At 44.2% G+C, this 20,592-nt stretch overlaps 6 protein-coding genes across 6 annotated transcripts; 1 reads left to right on the top strand and 5 right to left on the bottom strand.

The window, feature by feature from the left end:
- Positions 1-291: 291 nt before the first annotated feature.
- V865_002388 (uncharacterized protein) lies at positions 292-1,631 on the top strand (the record flags this gene model as incomplete). The annotated part of the gene is made up of 9 exons (XM_066226189.1): positions 292-503; positions 571-667; positions 730-838; positions 912-969; positions 1,034-1,068; positions 1,134-1,204; positions 1,287-1,383; positions 1,450-1,526; positions 1,599-1,631. 9 exons carry the CDS (start codon positions 292-294, stop codon positions 1,629-1,631), a joined length of 789 nt encoding a protein of 262 aa, XP_066082286.1.
- Positions 1,632-2,323: 692 nt separating this feature from the next.
- On the bottom strand, positions 2,324-4,259 carry V865_002387 (uncharacterized protein; the record flags this gene model as incomplete). Its single annotated transcript, XM_066226188.1, has 5 exons — positions 2,324-2,368; positions 2,436-2,718; positions 2,854-3,351; positions 3,476-3,550; positions 3,619-4,259. The coding sequence occupies 5 exons, from the start codon at positions 4,257-4,259 to the stop codon at positions 2,324-2,326; spliced, it is 1,542 nt and encodes a 513-aa protein (XP_066082285.1).
- A 602-nt stretch (positions 4,260-4,861) lies between these two features.
- On the bottom strand, positions 4,862-7,662 carry V865_002386 (uncharacterized protein; the record flags this gene model as incomplete). The annotated part of the gene is made up of 10 exons (XM_066226187.1): positions 4,862-4,903; positions 4,976-5,194; positions 5,261-5,502; positions 5,571-5,870; positions 5,932-6,195; positions 6,261-6,565; positions 6,618-6,797; positions 6,857-7,174; positions 7,293-7,353; positions 7,425-7,662. The coding sequence occupies 10 exons, from the start codon at positions 7,660-7,662 to the stop codon at positions 4,862-4,864; spliced, it is 2,169 nt and encodes a 722-aa protein (XP_066082284.1).
- A 1,483-nt stretch (positions 7,663-9,145) lies between these two features.
- Positions 9,146-10,695, bottom strand: V865_002385 (uncharacterized protein; the record flags this gene model as incomplete). Its single annotated transcript, XM_066226186.1, has 9 exons — positions 9,146-9,169; positions 9,245-9,315; positions 9,390-9,486; positions 9,576-9,649; positions 9,742-9,773; positions 9,882-9,930; positions 10,015-10,123; positions 10,195-10,291; positions 10,430-10,695. 9 exons carry the CDS (start codon positions 10,693-10,695, stop codon positions 9,146-9,148), a joined length of 819 nt encoding a protein of 272 aa, XP_066082283.1.
- A 1,318-nt stretch (positions 10,696-12,013) lies between these two features.
- V865_002384 (uncharacterized protein) lies at positions 12,014-16,331 on the bottom strand (the record flags this gene model as incomplete). Its single annotated transcript, XM_066226185.1, has 5 exons — positions 12,014-12,204; positions 12,262-12,310; positions 12,380-13,000; positions 13,065-15,879; positions 15,943-16,331. The coding sequence occupies 5 exons, from the start codon at positions 16,329-16,331 to the stop codon at positions 12,014-12,016; spliced, it is 4,065 nt and encodes a 1,354-aa protein (XP_066082282.1).
- A 2,280-nt stretch (positions 16,332-18,611) lies between these two features.
- Positions 18,612-19,938, bottom strand: V865_002383 (uncharacterized protein; the record flags this gene model as incomplete). Its single annotated transcript, XM_066226184.1, has 3 exons — positions 18,612-19,307; positions 19,378-19,716; positions 19,810-19,938. The coding sequence occupies 3 exons, from the start codon at positions 19,936-19,938 to the stop codon at positions 18,612-18,614; spliced, it is 1,164 nt and encodes a 387-aa protein (XP_066082281.1).
- Positions 19,939-20,592: the final 654 nt, after the last annotated feature.

The raw sequence follows: 20,592 nt of genomic DNA, 5'->3' as shown, positions 1-20,592 counted from the left end.
TATAATCAGATCTACGGTGTGTTGTAAGCCCAGATAAGATTGTCAATGTACCCGCGGATAACGCATCCCGAAGCAAGGTCGCGGGTTCGTGAGGCTAAAATACACTACAGTACTGAAACATGGTTCAGCAGCTTAAACTCCCTCTTGCAGATCTACTAAATGCCCGTGTACAGCTTCCCCAGGTCGGTTGGTAGACGCTGTCCGTCAAAAGGATATATAAACACGTCGAGCTCAGAGAGAGGTGAGCTCATCATCAGACCACCTAGATAGTACATAATACATCTATACGACATGTGGACGATTCGACTCTTTACGATCTTCGCGCTCTTATGCCTCACCTCGGTATACTCCCTTAACCCAGCTGATGCAGGTAATCTGAAGAGCAAATCACTATGTTCCACCAATGCGGAATGTATGAAAATAGGTCAACCTCTGCTCAAACCTACAAGGCGATATTCCAGAAATCGTGCTCTTAGACCTCGTCAATCAAACGTCCCACCGATGTTAGTGCAATCTCTAAGGCCCACAATGAACATCAGGCTTACTCATCCTGACTGTCTGTCACACTAGGTATACCGGAGCTATTCAAATTCTCGATGCCAATTCCAATTCGTTAGGATACGTTTCCCGAACTCTGAATCAAGCAAACATATACGACGTCACTACTGTATGTATCTGCAGATGATCTCTTGTGGTTTCTGCTCAATTCTCTACATTCATTCTTTGCAGGATTTGAACAATGCTCTGGTGGTATCTTTCGGTCAGAGCGATAACGGACCTGTACTTTTCACGATCTCACCGGGTACTCGAAATGCAGCCTACCCCTATTTCGGTGGTGGTAAGTATCTCAGCGAAAGCACGGGAAGTAAGGGCCGTGAAAGTGGTTGCTGATACTTATACGTCCGAATCAGCATTCAACGGAGGTGCGACTACTGCCAATATGGGGGGTACCGGTTCAAGTGCAAGCCGGTAAGTCACTGCTTTTGCCTACGGCTCTATCTTGGTACGATATTGAAATGCTTTCTACATATAGCTCTTATGCCAGTTTTGTCGGCGCTGCCTCAGAAGGTGAGCGATTTCATCATTCTACTAGGTTATATGATAGCTCAAAATCTTGTGGCGATGGTGTGTAGTGAGGGGGAAAGCCCAGAATACACCTACTACCTTCCAACCCCGTGGGAACCAAGGGGTCGAGACAGATGTGGTAAGTGACAGCGAATCTTCTTCTGATGGTATCTATCGTGATAGGGTCTTGCTGAGGTATGGCTGCTTGACCGATGTATCAGTTTTTCTACAACCCCGCCACAACCCAGATAACAGCTCAATGGACGAACACCGATGGAAGTGTACGAGATACCATCTTTTATAGAGGCCAAGGTGGATGTGAGTTACAGTTACATAAGTCTCGATTCCAGCAGTGTCCTCGCTGATTTATTCCGTCTGGCTCAGATGGTCTGGGAATGATATCACCTGTCAATTTTGCCGCTTTCCGATCTTCCTTTTCGTCTGCAAACCCTCAGATAGTCGTGAGTGATATATATGTTTCATGCTTGTACACCAACATCAATCATGCTGAAAAAGTCAACTGTCAACAATAGACTTTTTACCTCGTCTCTCCCCCCGCGAGTTAATCGGTTGAATAGTCATTTTAGCTAGTATGCGATACACAGGATCAGCCATGTTTGTACTATAAGACTGTACTTTTTTGTCACCACATACCACTTGCTTGGAGACCTTGATTGCACAATTTAAAGATGCACTACACTCAACACGAACAGACTTGATGATCTCATCAGTGAAGAAGCCGTACAACATGGGTATGCACAATATCGATGTAGCTGTGTTGGCAGACGATTAACCCAATACAATCGAGGAAATAAGAGGAACCTTGTGAATATATCATTGGTCCTGCGCCTGTTACAGCGCACGAGAATCAATTCTCAATCTGATGATCCCCAAACCATGCACCACATCTACTAATTGATCCTCGGCTTGCCTTCCCCTAGACGCTCAAATTCGCTACTCTACCCAGTCCTCTTTATATACGACTTTGATGCTTCTTGCTTCACTCTGTTCCTAAGAGACATAATGCACACGGGATTTTTCGAGAAAAAGCATTCTATTTGACCCATTTGCGTTCTTTCATGAACTACGCCATCCGCGGCAGAACATCGCTATTTCGAGGTCAGGTCAATATTGAAAGGATCAGCTACTCCAAGTCAAGAACCCGCGAGTGTAACGCATCATCAGTAGTTTTGCTCAGTCAAGCAGCCTGATACCGAAGATGCATATTTCCTGCCGAGCTTGACGGATATCAATACAATTAGGGTCGATTTATACCTTGTTTCCTCAGATTCTCCTCCATCATCTACAAAATCAGATTACCATATCAGCACATGATCAATTGTGTCTAGAACCTGGATAAAAGAACTTACCTCCTTGAACTGAGTAATGATCATGCCCTCTTTCTTCTCCTTTTCTTCCCTTTGCAATTTCAATATCGCTCTCTTCTCAGCTTCGTTGATCACCTGGTTCTCCTTCCTCATTCGGACAGCGTTCATACGTTGATGTCTTGATCCAGACATGACATATCCGGATTGTTCGAATTTCTCAATTGTAGCAGCTTCCATACCGATTTCTCCTCGTCGGGGGATACGTTGTCCTGATTCGGCATAGAGAGCCATCGCTTCTCCTTCTCCTGGTCTCATGTGGGCGAAGCTGTGAACGAAGGGTCAGCATATCATTCATTCGAGTAAAGAAGTAAAGAATAAAATCAACATTATGTGGCAAATGCTTTACAGAATCGTCTGCAGCGATATGTGAAAGAAATGAAGATAAAGTCAAAATACTCACGCCGATCTATCCATTCCTTTCTCTCTAGCTTCAGTAGGCAGTTGAGGTCCGATCTCCTCATCATCGCTATCTTCTTCCAATCTCTTTTGAACGACTTTCTCAGGTGATTTATGATGATGACTTTCGATCTTCTGTTTGTCTTTCTCACTAGGAATCAAAACGACTTCTCCTCCTTTTTCGACCCATTGATCTGCCAAATCCTCCTCTTTTTCCTCCTCGTCCCTAGCCGTTGACCTTCTTCTCTTCCTCCTTCTTTCCTCTGAATCAGATACACTTTCGGAATCGTACCTCTTCCTCCTCTCTCTTTCCTTCTCTTTTCGTCGTCTTCGACGCCTATCCTCTTCCTCCGAATCGGTTTCTGAAGAAGATTCGTCGGAATATCTTTTGGATGATCGATGTTTCGATGATTTGTGTTTAGATGACTTTGATTTGGATTTGTGTTTAGACGATTTCGATTTCGATTTCGATTTGTTCTTTTTACGTTCCGCTTCGAGTTCGCTAATTACCCAATATCGTCAGTATACAAAGCGTCTCAGATCTTGTAAAGGCAAAGCGAGGGACGAGGGATTTATGGCAACGGTGATAATGAGGGATTATATGTTCGTAATGTAAATTCACTCACTCTTCATCCTGATAAGGTCTTTTGGGCGATTCAGGCCAAATTGATAGTGGATTATTCTCACGTTCTTGGCGTCGTCTAACAACGAATTTAGCATTTGATTTTTTCTGAATTACACTACAATTGAAAGTTGACCATCGACTCACCTCTCCAGATCGTTATTACCAAATCTTTGATGAGGCGGGGGATTCTGCCAATTGGGCTTCTGGGAAGATTGCATTCTAGGTACCCATGGAGGGGGCATACCGGGTGGACCAGAAGGTAAATCATCTCTTCTTCCATATCCATATCCTCCGCCATTACCGCTGGAAGGCGGAGGAGGCGCATTGGCATCGTAAGCGTTATAAGATGGTGAAGCTCTTCTTGGTCTATCATCTCTTTCTCTTTCTGTGTCAACTGATCTTCTTCTTTCTCTGTCAACTGATCTTCTTCTTCCTCCGTCTCTATCTCTATCTCTGTCGCGACGATCTCGCTCATCTCGTCTAGAGTCATATGATCTGAATCCTTCCCCATCCCTATCTCTTGCTCTGTCTCTATCCCTATCTCTTCTATCACCATCACCATCCCTTTCTCGTCTTTCATCTCTATCTCGACTTCTATCCCTGTCCCGTCGTTCATCTCTGTCGCCGTCCCTGTCTCGTCTATCATCCCCACCTCGTTTCCTCTCTATCAACTTCCTCCTCAATTCTTCCTCACGGCTGTTCGATCCTTCTCCGTTTGAAGGCGCTGAAGACCGTGATGTTCCAGCGGGGACAAGACCCATTCGCGATGGATGTACCGTTGCCATCTTTCAGGTTGTATGTTGGGATGATAAATGATGAATGATAAAGTAAAGTAGGAGAAAAGTCAGTCTAAGCTGAGATCGAGTGAAGTGGCAAGCTGAGTGTATCACGAATTACACGTGGATTTTATTCGGTATGTGGCACTCGTTATCATACCTGACGCAGTCGCTTTCATGCTAGAGGACGATACATGCAATGCATCTGATTGTCTATAAAGAACGTATATCATCGTAACATGTATAACCACACATCAAATCATCAAGATCGTAACTGACATCCCCTCATTCAGAGCATCAAGCTCGTTTCTCGAGGGTAGAATCAATAATTTCTAATTATCTCTGCCCCATCAAGGAGTCCTGACCCGATCGACAGATTCTATCCGTATATGTAAGTTATGTATATGTGCAGTATCAATGCCGGTGATATGTATGTAGCATTCACAAAATGACCAAGAAAAAGCAAGAGGGACAGTGATGAATTCCGTTTGATCCGTTCAATAAAAGAAATAAGGTAGGGTATGTACAACAAAGATTATTGATTGATGTTCGATGAAAGGGTTGAATCGTAAATGATCGTAATGTTCCTGAAGATGTTGCTCTGCTTATGTTTAGTTGGTTCCTCTCACTGTACCCATGATTGAAGGTGCAGACTATCAATCCGAAAAGAATCCATCAGCTTTTGTTCTTTTCTCTCGATGACAGAATACATAAAAACAGCTTACAGTGGTCCATTCCCAGAACATGACACCTGCATTCCAACCTTTCGCCTGAGCTTGGGAAACACACTTGCTCAATAAAGTTGCGTCGATAAAACCGTTCGCCGCGGCACCTTCATCAAGGGGTTTACCAATGACAATCTTATCGAGGGGTAATCCGGCAGAAGAATTGATCTCGAATACTGAGGTAGAGGGCCAATCGTTTCCTGAATCGAAAAGGAGCGACTATGTAATTCATCGAAATCAGTATTGTCTACATCGTGCACTAAATACCAGAGAAGAAGGACTTACATCACAATCCTCGTATACTCCTGAACCTTGATTGTAGAATTGAATATTGTAGAAATCAATTCCATCTCCGGTCTGTTCGTGAATTGCCACATAGGCTTTATCTGAGTAATCGTTGGCAGATGTGAACCATGGTGCGACAGGTGCGTGGGTGATGATATATGGTGAAGGAAGTAAACTTCTTAATTCTTTTTGGAAAGTGACCAACCATGCGACAGCTTTAGCAGAGTTCATGGCGGACATGTCTAAACCATGAATCATACATGTTCAGTATACCTCCTAATCCGAGAGACGACCAGAGGGTCCAACTCACCCTCATAATCAATATCAACACCGTCCAATCCATAATCCTTAACCCATTTGGCCAACTTCTGAGCAGTCTGAGCGGGATCCGCACCATTGGAAGTGGGCGAGTCAGTCGATCCAAAGGCAGAAACCATCAAAGCGATTCCTGCATTGTGATATTCTGTGAGAACTTGTTGTCTAGTATCTGAGTCGAGTTGTTCCCAGAATTGAGCGTTGTCCACGGCTCCACTATCGGTCATCCAAAATGCGAGGATAAATCGATTGAAGTTGGACAGAACATCCACAGAGGGCATTTCTGTCAACCAGTCTATGCAGTATTGGTCAGCTTACCCTCTTCAGCATGAAAAGGAAGAGAAACGCAGACTGACTGTCAGCATAGATGACATAATGGGGTGCAGAGCTGTACGATCCAGAAGGCGAACTGGTAGTGTGATTGCTGCTTGTTCCTGATTTTGACGAGGAGGCGGAAGTTGATGCACTAGCCGTAGCTGATGATTTTCCGGATTGGCCCCATGCGGCAGAAGAAGCTGTAGCTTGTCCGGACCAGTCATCCCATGAATTTGTTGTAGTAGCGGTTGACCACTTGCCACTAGACCCACCAGCATCTGCTGATTGATCCCATGATGATGAAGCTAAGACAAGAACAATTTGATTGGCTATCCGATTTCTTTGGGGATTAGATTTGTTTGTAACTCACTTGAGGCGGCCCAATCGGCTGAGGATGATTTATGACCTTTTCCTTTTCCGTGTCCACGACTGGAAGAAGCAGTAGAAGTAGCTTGGTCCCAGTTGTTCCAGTCTTGACTAGTTGAAGTAGGTGCAGCGGTAGCTTGATCCCATGTATTCCAATCTTGGCTGGTTGTTGAAGCAGAGTTCCATGAATACCAATCGTGAGTCGAGGCAGAAGCCGAGTCTCCTTCACCGGCCCAGAGCTGTCCGCCTATGATGGAAGTAGCTGTGGCGGAAGAAGTGGTAGTAGGAGAAACGGAATCCGATTCAGCGCTGACATGAAGTGGTCAGCTAGAAACTCGAGCTTAAGCAAACTTTAACTAACGATTCCTCGTCGTCCTCATCGCATTCTTCTTCATCACCTTCGGTATCGTCATCTTCATCACCACCAGCGATTAATTCACCTCCAATAGCAGACGTTGGTGATGAGGCAGCAGAAGTCGATACGGATGTAGCTGGAGTAGCAGTAGTAGAAGGCACGGAAGTAGCGGAAGACATGTATTCCCTATTGACCATTCTGATCAGCTTCTATTCTACCCCAGTGGACTGATACGAGCAACTTACTCCCAAGCTCCATCATCATCATCATCGCAATACTCATCTTCGTCATCTTCGTCTTGATCCTCATCATCCTCTTCATCGTCATCACATTCCTCGTCGGTTTCAGGTGTAGCAGTGGCAGTAGGTTCGACAGCAAGGTTCGCGTTGGTTATCGGAACCGAAGGTACGTCTGCCGAGGTTGATATTGAGTCCGAAGCGGAAGAGGTAGGAGTGACAGTGATGGAAGAAGTGAAAGGTGGTGAAGAAGTTGCTGATTCGTTGGCGTCGTCGTTCTGCTCGACTGACCATGTCCATACGCATCCGGTGGTGTATAGCCCGTCACTAAGGTTCGTGAAAGGATCAGCATTAGTATCCACGTGAATAGACGACGATCAAACGCCAAAGGGGGTCTATCCTTTTGATCAATTTTTGGAAGTATAGATGATTGACTTCGACTCACGAGCAGATGATATCAGTTCCAGTACAATTCGTAACGAAATTCCATTGATCATTATAACACCCTAGACGAAATAACCCAGCTCTACCTGTCAGCTACACATCCTGTTAGAGATCGGATGAGCCAAATACTCACGCTGTAACACCGATCCAACACATTTCCAAGCACCCAATGTACATTCATCTTCTCTTTTCTCTATTTTTATCTGTTCGACGGGCGTCGATCGTTCCACAGAAGTGGTGGTGGCAGCAGCAGCTCTAGCGTGATGTCTTCTGTGTGCTCCTACTCCGAATCTGTTATGAGGTCCAGCCGCACTAACATATATCGAGGATAACAAAAGCGCGTAAATCGTCGTGGTCGTTGATGATTTCATTATGATCGTGTCGTTCAGTTGATTACGAGTCGGTGAAAGAGAAAGGGATCTATCTGATATGTGTAGAATGGGTTATATCGATTTTTTTTATCTCTGATGGAAGATTATGGTTGTTCGTTTCGTTTCGTTCCGTTTCGTATTGTCTTACCTGATTTACTATTCAACTGAATTGAATTGAGTTGAATGAATGAAGGGATCGTCGATTTTCGTTTTATCTTAGCCTGCCAAGATACGTATCACTATAAGTCCCACTGTAAGAGGGGAAGGAAGGAAGGAAGGAAGGAAGAATTCAATTCTTTGTGGGATATATGAATGGTTTCGATGAAGAGATGAGGATGATAATGGAAAGGAAAAGAAAGTTGAAGGATATTCTACTTTACGATGACTTTACTTTAGTACAAGCACGTTCCCCCCACTTTTATGGTCAAAGAAGTTTTGATCTAAACGATGTGACTAGCTAGGAGGAGATCTTGAGGTTAACAATAAAGGCGCCATAGGGAAAGCCAAAGGAGTATAGATCGTCATACACCCATAAACCCACACAAAACCCCCTGGAGCTATTCCTGCTTTTTGTGCTTTCACTCTGCTACTCTGCGGAGTCTCCCTTAGCAATGCTGCATCACATGATTTTAGTTTCTGATGATATACAGTATACGTATCAAGCAGAAAATCAGCTAAGGTATGTTAAAATGTGATGTGATGGGATATTTTTGGAATGTGAATGTGATTTTCCACTCTTTCAGGTCCGAATCTCAATGTCGATCACTCAACTTGAGCTTAAAACTCAGTCGCGTCAATTCACCCACTGTCCTCGCGTTTCTCAGCAAGACGCGTCTTAAACGCCTCATGATTTCCCACTGAAGCATGCACTTTATTCACATCCGAGGTGAACATTACTTCCTTGACATGTTTGCAATTCAACGTGTCAACCGACATCATGTACCTTGGGAAGCAAGCCAAGTTGAAAGGGCGCATTATGAACAATGACGAAATTTGATGGACAGAAATAGATCACACAAGCCCCTACCTGTCCCTGATTGAGGCTTTGACCATTGACCATATTGATCATAAAACATTGACATATTGATCATTATGACTTGATTGGCATTTACCATCTTGTCAGAGACGACAGAACGCTAATCTACGATCTACTCTATCTAATTGATGTATTAAAGATCAAGCGATGGGAAACACAATACAAGGAGGGCCAGAAGAAACCAAAGAAATCCGGAAAAGGCATAATGTAAATTGGGAAAGAAAGTATGGACAAGATGCTACAAGATGAATGGATATAGGAATATGGAAACAGTATGGAGTGAGTGTGGCTTGTTGTATAATTCAATGCAGATGGTATATAATGTGAAAGAGTGTCCCAGCGAGTGTGTGAAATGAAGAAGAGTGTCCGGTCCAGTCAGAGTAATATCAGTAAGTCTATGGAGAAAATATGAAAAGAGAGTGAAGCCATTTGGTTGAGTATATTCGTTTATTGAGGTATCAGTTTCCATGTCTATGGAACTCAACAAAACAAACATCAGTCAATCTATATTCCTGATATCATGGAGGATGTAGGAGATATACTCACAACCACATATTCACCTTCGTTCGGGAAATGAGCTTGGAATTGTGCGAAATTACCGATCAAGTAGAACAAAGCTAATGGCATTCATCATTGTCACAATCCGTTCGTTTCATTGCAGGTCATTTGCTTGACCGATGACTGTACTTACCAAACTTGACATCGTATATGATGACAGCATTCGTCTGGGTGTTATCGGTGTTGGTCCATCTCGCAGCGATATTCTGTGTTGAAGCGGTGTACACGAACTGGGATCGAAAAACAAAAGCAGGAAGAATATAATCAGTCGGCGCACGGTCAAATACCTTGACCGATGTATAATGTATACAGCACTCACTAAAGAAGTTTCCGTTCCTGTAGCTCTGTTAAATCGATTATTCGAAGCCGAAGCTACAGCAGGACCGACGGGGACTATCATCACCAAGTGATATGATATGGTATCAGTAAAAAGCACGTGCAGCAATACCGTTCGACTATTATCGGTGAGGTAAGTTTCCACTTACTAACAGCATTGGCAGCGGTCATGAATGTGTAACTGGAAGAGTTGTCATTTGGTTCAGATTAGAAATTTAATGGTCTCCTGGGAGAGATTCTAACAATACATAGATAAGATCTGGGAAGGATGAGGTAAAGTAAGACTCACGAATAATCGGTTGTGAGTAAATTCATCGCACTTCCACCACCTCCATAAACTGCAACATCACATATTGAATAATCAGTTCAACTCTCTGATGGATTGAATCGACTATTTAAAGATAAGATGGGATTTAACTTACCCGAAGCTAGATAAGGAAACCCGGCAGGTCGTTGAGAAGCCGCCAAAGTGAATGTAACAGGTGTATTACCATTAGGAGTGAATGATACCGACATTGCATTTGCTGCGGTCTACCGAGGACCAAAAGGATATTCGATCAATACGGCATGAACTTGGAATTGACAGACAATCGAAAACTCACAGTGGTAAATCCATATCCACCATAAGTGGTATTGACAGCACCAGAGACGTATCCTATAGGAGAACCATTTTGAAGTACTTGGATGATACCTGATATTCTATCAGGCGGAAGTAACCACAAAGAAAAAACAAGTCAGTAAATATTAGATCATTCATTGAGTTGGTGATGGCCATTTGTAAACCGTGCATTTGGATGACCACTTATCCAGGTGAGGTTGAAGTTTGAGTTAACTTACACGTTAACTCCAGTAGATTGTCTAGGTTTTAACTCGTTCCTCTTCGTTTTAGTGGCAGGCTTCAGCGGTGGGAGACCTTTCCTAAAGCATTCAGCGTTGGTAGAGCACTGTGAGTATTTTTGATGATTGTACTCTGCTGGATCGATCGGGAGGGACCATACTTCTTTATTGGCCTCTTTATCTGAGGATGTGAGAGAAGGGAAGGCGAGAGATATGGAAAGGGAGGATAGGAGAGTCAGCAGGAAAGGGAAGAGAGAGGACCGCATGTTTCTGTGTTCGTATCGATGTAGGGATCAAAAGAGGTCTGTTAAAGGATGATGTAAGATGTTGGAGTGAAGGAAAGAATGTGATTGTAAATGAGTGACGATGATAGTATGATGTTTTGATAGGATTTAGCTGACTATCAAGGATGAAAGATGATAGGGGTATGAAGACGATTTTATCAAAAAAGAATGAACAATGAAAGCCTGTTCTCGATATTGAAAAAGTCGAAGATGAAAGAAGGATACAACTCAGATCGTACTCATAGTACCCATACATCCCATTCCCACCTATCTACAAAGTGACGGCAAGACTATCCTGGCCCGCATGTTACTATGGATGTAAGATTAGGTGTTCGTGGTTCTGTTCATGCTATGTAATGGACAAGATGACACCATGAGGTGTCAGACTACTAATTGTAGGGTAAACTAGCTAAAACATCTTATGCTCAAGGCTTGTCTTGTCCCTTATCACTTTCAAATATCATGGTGGATTCCTACCTACTCGTTGGATACAGACCATCCATTCGAAATTTAACAAGAGAGAAAGAATAGTGACAGTGAGCAAGAACGGTGCTATCGCACTGCCGCATCTCACCCGTGAATGCCAGGAGGGTCAATGCCGATTAACTCATTACTTCATTCATTCATTCCTTTCGCATCTTCACAACGCACAACATCTCACCTGCCAGGAGCACGAGGGGGAATGCCGAATGACGAACGAGGCTGTCGTATATCAATTCATACCAAGTGAAAGTAAGTTTATTATGAGTTTAAGGTTAATTTAGCGTGTGGCGCACACGGATTGAACGGACAGTCTGAATTGAATTGAATCGATAACCATGTGTGATTCGCATGATGATATAGGATATGTTGGCTGGAATCAGGAGCCCTGCCGATCTTGCCGAGAGAGAAATGTAATGGATTGAATCGCAACTCAGTTGACCATGTGCATATTGAAAGTTCATAAGATCCGAGACGGTTAGTCACTCGCCATGTGAACATTTCGCAGGATAGATAACGCGAAGGCGCAGTATGAAAAGGCGTTTGAAACGATCGAATCTCTGTCTCTAATTTATCCGCGCACATATGAATATGTAGAATATGAGAATAACATAGGATTGACATACATGAGATATCATTTATATAAAATGCAGGGAATCAAGTGACATATGATATGATTATAATTTCGTATGTTAATATGAGGATATATCTGTATGATGGATGTGGTACAAGTGACACATATGGATTTTCGTTTTCGACAACGATACAGATAACTTATAGTATAACACAGATACACTAACACTAACTGGTAGGAAACATCTTACCAGACTCTTACACCAGGCCCAACACTGACAGGTCTAACCCTCTTCCCTTTCTTACCCTGTCTTCGTAAAGCGTTCAAATCGAAACTCTGACATCTATCACACTCGCTCGCTAGTCTCATGGAAGCTTCGAGGGCTCGTTGGATCTTGAGTGATGTATGGGATGTAGGGGGTAATTTGGTAGATAGTTCTGAAGATAAAATCAATAACGCAATCAATATGAATGTCCATCAGGACCCCAACTCACCTTGGAATAGAAGCTTGTACCTTGAAGCTCGTTGAATCGGTACGATAATCTACACAGTCCAGTCAGTCAGGATCACACTCCCTCCCACTTGTTATAGATCGTTAACATGTGTACTCACGATATCAGCAAATTTCAATCTATCTCCCTCCTCTTCTTCACCTTCCATATCCAACCCATCATTCCCGTTCCCACCTTCCGATATCCTCCTTCTACCTGTTTTGGAAGTCGACAAAGACAGTTTCTGATTCTCCAGAATCTTATTCAACTCATCGCCTATCCCACTATACACAATCTCTCCTATCCTCTTGGCCCATTCTGACACTTCTTTCGTTATGTATTCTTCCATCGAGACGAACGCGTCGGCAACTCCGTAAGGTGATGGATCGTGTTCGAACCTCTCTGATAATTTCAAACTCAGCGTATACAATTTGGGTAATTGTATCAACAGGATTTCTATCGGCGTGTAGGAGTATGCAGCGGGTAAAGGCGGTAATGGTACAGAAGTGGATGTAGGAGATGAAGTGACTGATGTAGTTCTAGACGGAGCAGGTGTATTGGTACTCGAGCTAGGATTGGAGGTTCGGGATCTTCTCAACCTAGATGGAGTTTTGATGCTCCCCGAACCCGATCTAGCATGACCAAGCGGTTGGACCGGTCGAGGGGAGACTGCATTCTCGTCGGTAGGTAAAGGGGGAACAGGAGGTAAGTCTTTGTTACCTTGAGCAGCCAGTCGAACAGCCTATGGTCATGTAATTATCAAATATCAGTATTCGGTTGATCAAAGGTCGACTGAAATATCTCACAGCAACGCCTTTGGCCAACAATCTCCCATGTCTCCTTTCACCCTGTACCAATTCCCTAGTGACGAACCAAGCTCTTATATTCTCCTGCCTAGCTTGTTTCTCCAGCAGATCCTTAGACGGGGTCCTATACATCGGAGGAATCTGATCATTTCTCAATGCCGCTCCACCAGCTCTGGTGATTCTAACTCGACCATCCGATTCCAGCTTGACCAATTCCTCGACAGTCGCTTGGAAAGCCTGATCATCTTTGATCTCCACTAGAGACTGCCTATAGCGTCGTTTAGCATCGTACGATTGATGTTCGATATCTTCATGTAAAGACGTTCGGTGCAAGGTCACTTCTCTATTGAACAGACCTTCAGATGCTTCTAACAAAGTGGACGTCTTGAGATCACGGAAATAATCGTTGACTATTGCTGACAGTGGCGGAGTGTAGGGTCCCAATGGTGTCGTCCAAGAACTGCCACTGGAAGGGGGCGCAGAGAGCTTGCGGAATGATCGTACAGGAGTACTTGTCGAAGGTCCGGCCTCGGTGGCATTGAGATTGTCTGATACAGGAGGTAAACGGTCAGATTTGACAGGGGCAAGTTCAGGTGAAGGTAATGGGTTTTTGAGTGGTAGCGCAGGTGATAAAGGTGGAATTACCGGAGGTGTATCGCTTCTGATGGGTAATGGAACGGATTGAGCCCTAGGTGGAGGAATCGAAGACATCCTCTTTTTACCTTTCGATCGTTTGGAGCTGGTCGAAGATGGCGTGGTGGATCTTTCGGGCTCTGTCGAGATAACCGGTTTCACGGACGATAATAAGTCGAGGTTCCCTTTCCCGATTGATGTCAGATCAAGAGACCCTTTCGATCTTTTCATTCGTGTCGACATGACTTGTTCTAAGCTGTTCGAAGTCATCTTAGTAGGTGAATCCGACAAGCTCCCATACCATTCGTTCTTCTTGACCTGCGGAACAGGTGGTATGCCTTCTTTCAAATTCTCCATTGAAGATTTGCTCTTCTTCATCTTGCCTCCTGATCCTCCCGTACTTAGTCGTCTCCACAATCGACTCAAGCTACTAGATCGAGCTGGCATGGAAGGTCGCTTGGGTGAAGACTGCACGACTTCTTCATCTTCGGCCGTGGTGGTGGTCGCATTGAATGAGACGAGCTTCTTTGGGGAGTTTGAGTTAGTTGATGAGCGTAAGATAGGTGAGAGAGGTGGACGAGCGTTCTTCTTTAGTGGAGAAGCCAGACGAGGTGGAGGAGGAGCAGGTCGAGCTGTATGTATCCTTCTCACAGGAATTTGTGGAACAGGATCCTCCCCAGAGAATGATGAAGGCCAATCTCCTCTTTGTCGCTCATTTTCAAATGCTCTTCTAACAGCTTCCGATGAATTCTCGAAATCAGCTAGCATCCCCGCTATTCCCCCTCTGATCGTTGCCGGTTCACTTATAATACCGGTCATCTCCAAAGCTCGAGCAGGACTGACAACAGCGGTGGTAGCTGTAGTGACTTCTCCAACGCTATACACCGAGTTGGTATTGATTGACATCGCTCCCAGACTACTCGACCTCAGTCGCGTGAGAGGGGGTCGAATAGGTCTGGAATTGCCATCTTGATTGGGTCGATTAGTGTCTTCAGGGGCAATCGGATGTACTTCGAAAGCGACGGATCTTTTCTTCAAGGAAGAAGTAGGGGAAATGAGAGTTTCACTCTTGTTAGTCTTTAACTCCAAATTTGAGGTCGATACCCGTAAACTTCTAGGTTGACGAGCGGTAACATCACTTCCGGATGAGACTGTAGGGGTGTATTTGGCACCCGAGGCGGTTCCATGGAAAGTGGGAGATGGATCTGTCGATACTGTAGAGTAGAATTTTCCATTTTCCGTCTGAGTTTCCCCACTAGAGGATGATATATCTCTCCTATTCGTCTGTTGGGAATAACCTTCTCTTTTGAACATATGTATAGTTCCATCGTCACCTTCTTTGAATGAGAATGTGGAAGCTCTAGATAGAGGTGGTCTAGACACTCCGATTCTCTCCCATAGATTATCTTCTCCTTGACCAGGAATGATCACTGCGTTGTTAGGTGTCTCGAGTGTACCGGATTCGTCCGTCGAGGGAGTCATACCTGAAGAAGCATTAGTTGAGCAAGACGGATTTCGATTCAGCGGCCAATTGAGGTGGTGTGGAGGTGCCGCTCCCTCCGGTAGCGGAAGACTGGAAGATGGTTGAAGAGGTGCGCTAAGAACGGTATAGATGTGTGGAGGGCTGTTGTAGTTGTGGACAGGGCGATGATTGTATGTACCTTGATCGGATGACGTTGACGGACGCTGCATCAATTCTACCTGATCATATACGACTGGTACCGGACGTCGCTTCGTGAGTTTACGAGGTGATGTAAGACTGGTTGTAATTCCTTTATGAGGTTGACCGTCATCGGTTCGGGGGATAAGCGGGTACGACGATTCTCCACTTTCACAAGAAGGCGCTGAAGAGTTGATGGACAAAGAAGTGGTCAAAGGTGGTCTACATCCTGATGCCGGGAAAATGCTCTCCGTTTGAGCTGTCGCTAGAGCTGCTACTGGAGCTAAGTTTGGCACACTGGGAGTAAAAGCGATAAGGGATTGATTTGGCTGAGGATAAGGATACTGAGAGGAAGAGGATGAACCTAAAGAAGGGGATTCCGTAAAGTCGGGAGTGGCAACGTTATCGAGAAGGTATGGCGGAGCGGATGGGGGGATTGGTGTGACGGGAGCTTTGGCATGTAATGGAATAGAGTAGTTCACAGGGGACGGAGGGGATATTGAAGTTGGATTCGACAAGGAGCTATGTTCAAGCAGATTCATAAGCATCTTCGCACTGGAGACGATGAATGCGGGTTTTACTTACTTGACATTCAAGGTGTCCAACGAAGGTTTCTTCCCCTTTCCCTTGCCTTTAACATTCCCCTCATCTTCCGAATCTGATACCGTCCCATCTTGACTCGCTCTTGATTTGCCCTTGAAGCTTCTCATCCTGCCGAAAGTCCATCCTGTTCCACCCTGTCCGAACGATGTCGGAGGATACTTCATCTCCTGACTATCTCTTTTCTTCTTTCCCCTGAGGCTACCGCTCTTTGTGGGAGACGATAATGGTCCATCGTCGGATGTTGAAGAAGATGGAAGAGGCGGGATAGCTACCAGAGTGGGAGTAAGAGTATCTGTGGGGGAAGAAGCAGAAGAAGTCGACGATCCTTGTTGAGATAGATTGGTTGATGATCGACGCTTGATTAGACGCATGACCCTGGCCCTTGTGGTTACTCAAGTGTCAAGTACGAGTAGTCAAAAGTGAGAATATCTTCTCACTTTTCTTCCTTCTGTAAGTGGTGATATTATAGATCTGATTGATGATGTAGTATATGGAGGGAATGGAAGTCGAGAGAAGAAAGTTGACAAGGGAGGGTCGATGACAGGTGAGTGAGTAGGAGTAAGGAAGTTGTTCGTTTCGATCTTCGGTCCTATCCTCAACGCTCGGTCACTCGGCTGCGGTAGTCGAATTTTGATATATATCGTTTATCGTGTATACTACCTTGGTCTCTATTCGATGTTGAGCTCACGATCGATGTGACAACAGGATAGATTAAACCCAAAAGTAACTTGTAGTAAATGATCTGCGTAATCACCAATCCGATCCTGCCAAGAGGAAGCACGAGGTTAGATAGTGGAATTCATCATCCTCATCCTCCTCATCTTGGAGAAGACTCACGGATCCTTGTTCGCCTTCTTCTTCTTTGATCTTCACGCCATGCGATTTGTAGATAGATGTCGTTTGACAGACAGAGCACGTTTTAAGTCGTTATATTTGAATCGTGTGTAAGCGGTTGTCGTGAGTTCGCTCGGTGCCATCAACTGATCAATGAAAAAACAAAAGTTGTTTGTTAATCTCAAAATCAAAGTTTGATCAAGGGTTTTAGGGGTATGACCATCAAATGACGTTCGGACCAAAAGTGACTTTTGCTGGAATAACGATGGTGTTGGTAATGGGAAGAGAAGAGAAAAGGTCGTGGTCGTGGTTTTCTATGTTGCCGCGGAGAGAGATGTTCGGGTCCGATCTGATGGTGATCGATGTGACCCGATGGTTGATCAGACTAAGATTGTAACAACAGTATATGTCAGATCATTTATCTTGAAGATCGCTTCAGATAGACCCAGTATACTATGTATACGCACTTGACCTCTTTTGTCACCTCCTATACCAAGATGCTTTGTCTATGTTACTTGCTGTTGATATGTGATGCTATACTCGTCCTTTTGCCAAAGGCAGTCTGATGGGGTCCTTTAACCCTTTCTTTCAATTTTCTGCTGTTTCCAATTCATACTATTCGGAATAAACCAATTCCGTCTCCATTGAAGGCCTCTAACAAAGTCACTTCACAGTAGTGAGATCCTCTTGGATAATTCCTGCTCCCTACCTGGTGTCTGTGATTTTCGTTTGTCGATGTGAAAGTGGAAGCTCCTCGTCGATATATCGGTCAGGAGGGGAAGGCGAGGCTCGAATTTTTTGAGATCTGGGTAAGTGTGATAGGTTTCTAAGCTACACTTCACCGTCCGTTCGTCCGTTCGTCCGTTCAAATGATGATTTTTCTATTTATACAGTTTTCTTTCCTTTTCGATCTTGTCTACACATGACAATGCACATCACCGACAACGACAAAGTATAGCATTTGTACTTACTCATGTTCATGCTGATTTTATTTTGATGGGAATTTCATTCTAAGGGATGTTATTCAGGTTTTCCCGGTTCAGGAACCCTCTCCCGATTTATTTCGTCATTCGCCAATTCTGAAACGTGCTACCAGTACATACATGCTGCGCTGCGATTCCAAAAAAATCATTCGCCTTATCGTCCTGCCTGCTCGTTTGCATGTGAGCAGATGGATACAGTATCCGTGCGGGGGTTTAAATTAAAAATCATGCCCTCTTTCCTCATATATCTGGAACACATACGAACAGATGTTGAATGCATCTCATGCATCTCATCACAATAACGTCATGACGTCGATTGGACTCTGCATGCATACTGTTTCATACGTTACATGTCATGCAAGAGTGAGTATCGAATGAAGTGACAAAGGAGCTCGAGGTCGCTATGACACGGAATAGTCCAATAGTGCGGTTTGATCTCGGAGGTATAAGTAGTAGGCACCCGGTTGTCTGAACAGGTACTATACCATCCACGATGGACTGTAATGACCGCATAAGAAGGTAAAGATGCGACGACAGACGACGTGGTAACCTTGTATGTATACACGAGTACCATCTGCATTCATCCTATGTTAAGAAGATGATATAAAGATAAAGCGAGAAACACGGAACATCAGATCAAACAGGAACATTCTATGTATAGTATCGTAAAGCATTTGTTTGAAATAACAAGTTGTAGCGTTTTTCTTTTTCTTCTTGGTTGATATTGATAGAAGAATTCAAGAACGAAACGCGAAAGCAAAAAGCAAAGAACAAAAAACAGAAGGCGAAACACAGTGGAGAATCACCGTCTTGTCCCGTTGCCATAGGAACCGCCTAACCTTGATGGGTATTCTTGACCTCCATAAACAACTTTGTCAAATCCCATTTCAATTCCCTATACCTTCTTTTCTTTTCTTGGTCAATCTCATGTTCGATTCTATGATCAATCTCGGATAATCTATTTTCAATTATATCCAAAATGAACCTCTTACCTTCTTCTTGGGTGGAAAAGTTGTTTAACCTTTCGCTTTCGGCTCGAAGTCTTTCTTCAGAGTTGGTTAGATCATCCCGTAATGTAACTCTGTCATTTCTTCTTTTCGAGAGATCATGGTTGTTGATGATCTTCGTTAAAGGTCTTAGTCCATCCAATTTGGGAAAATACGTTTTACCTCTATCCTTGTTCTTGAGATCATTCTCTGCGTGCTTCGATGCAGAACTTATGGGAGTAGTGGCAGCCGGTTCTTGTGGTCGTCGAACGAGTTCATCAGGTCCAGGATGAATCGCCACATGACCAAAGATGGTCACCTTGTTATCGCCGAGATGATCTTTGAAATGAGGTTGGAACAATCTCATGGGGTTTATAGATTCGGGTAAGTCGAACCGAACCCTTCGGCCGTTTCCTTTTTCTTCTTCTGCTACAGGCTGGGGGACTAAGGTCGATGAAGAAGACGAGTTTGACGAAGGAGAAAGAAGTAATGCTTGGTTTGGAATTGGAGAAGAACAAGCTCGAGTAATCGCTTCGGTTTCGTCCTGAAAATTTCCCTATCAGCTTGTCATCTCCCTTCCAAAATCAATAAAGATATGGTGAGCTGATACTTACGATCGCCATCCTATCGATATAAGCTTGGATTTCTTCAAGACTCCAACTGGCACTTTCCCGCATGAGGGCATCTTGAGCGAGTTGCCGATCGGTCTCTTCGGTTGAGTGACCCTGACCTCTCGGAACAGGTGTCATGATCCTGCCACCTCGGGTGGGGGTGTTACCTTGGTTGTCGAGAGAGGGGTGGTGAGATCGAGGAGCATTCCCTCTGTGATGATGATGGTGGGAATGACTTCGGTCCCTATCTCGATCTCTGTCCCTATGAGAATGGGATTTTCGACGATGTGTAGTCTTGGTGGTACACTGAGTAGTGAGCGTATGGGTGATCCGAGCTGGCTCCTATAGTGCAATATCGAGACTGTCGTCAGCGGAGGTCGGACAGTGGCGTTCATCTTGTTATGGTGAGGAGAGGGAAGTAGAGGATTGACTTACGAGTCCAGGTGAATTCTCCCTATTTACAATAACCTCAGCCCCATTTGTACGTCGAGATGAGCTGACGAGATTGTTTTCTTGGGTAGTGGAGAGCGTGGTAGTGTACCAACGAGTAGTCGAGTGAGGCATTTTGACGTATAGTGCAGGCGATATTGTATGGGTGGCAATATAGTGCAATAACAGTATTGGTATACACGAAGAAGATACCTCGGATTCTTTCAAGTGCGAATATGATATAGACAGTTAATCACAGGGTTATTAACAGGTTAAAAGCACAATACGGATAAACAGGAAAGACAAGATATGACTTTCGATTTGTTTGATGAGATGTAAGAAGGAAAAAGAAGAATGAAGATAGGAAGATGATTCAGTGGTTTATATCTCTATGAGAAGAAGAACGGATGTGGTCGACCTCCACTTGAGAGGATGTACATACTACATTTCTGGAATGATTTTTGGGAAATATAGTTCATGGAATGTCTCAGGTAGGATGGGTTCTATGGTGTTTCAGTCACGATTATGATGAGCTAAGGAGGGTGTGATGTTGTAGATGAATTTTCGTAAAGAGATGTATAGGTGACATGGATGAGTTTAGGAGATTGGTCAGATTGTTGCACTGCACCTGTGGATGTGAGCTGACGAGAGTTGGGAGAGAGTACGAATGATTTTGACTCTCATTAATGGCTCGAGATGAGAACCCTCCATTTCGTTAGTTCAGGCATCAGCCTCTACTCTGCAACCATCAACCCTACATCCATATGCCCCAAATAAACGTAGGTGGTA

This window comes from Kwoniella europaea, chromosome 1, assembly GCF_036810445.1.
Source record: "Kwoniella europaea PYCC6329 chromosome 1, complete sequence".
Lineage (NCBI taxonomy): Eukaryota > Fungi > Basidiomycota > Tremellomycetes > Tremellales > Cryptococcaceae > Kwoniella > Kwoniella europaea.
Note: the sequence above shows the minus strand (reverse complement) of the source record. Positions and strands in the feature narration are given on the sequence as shown.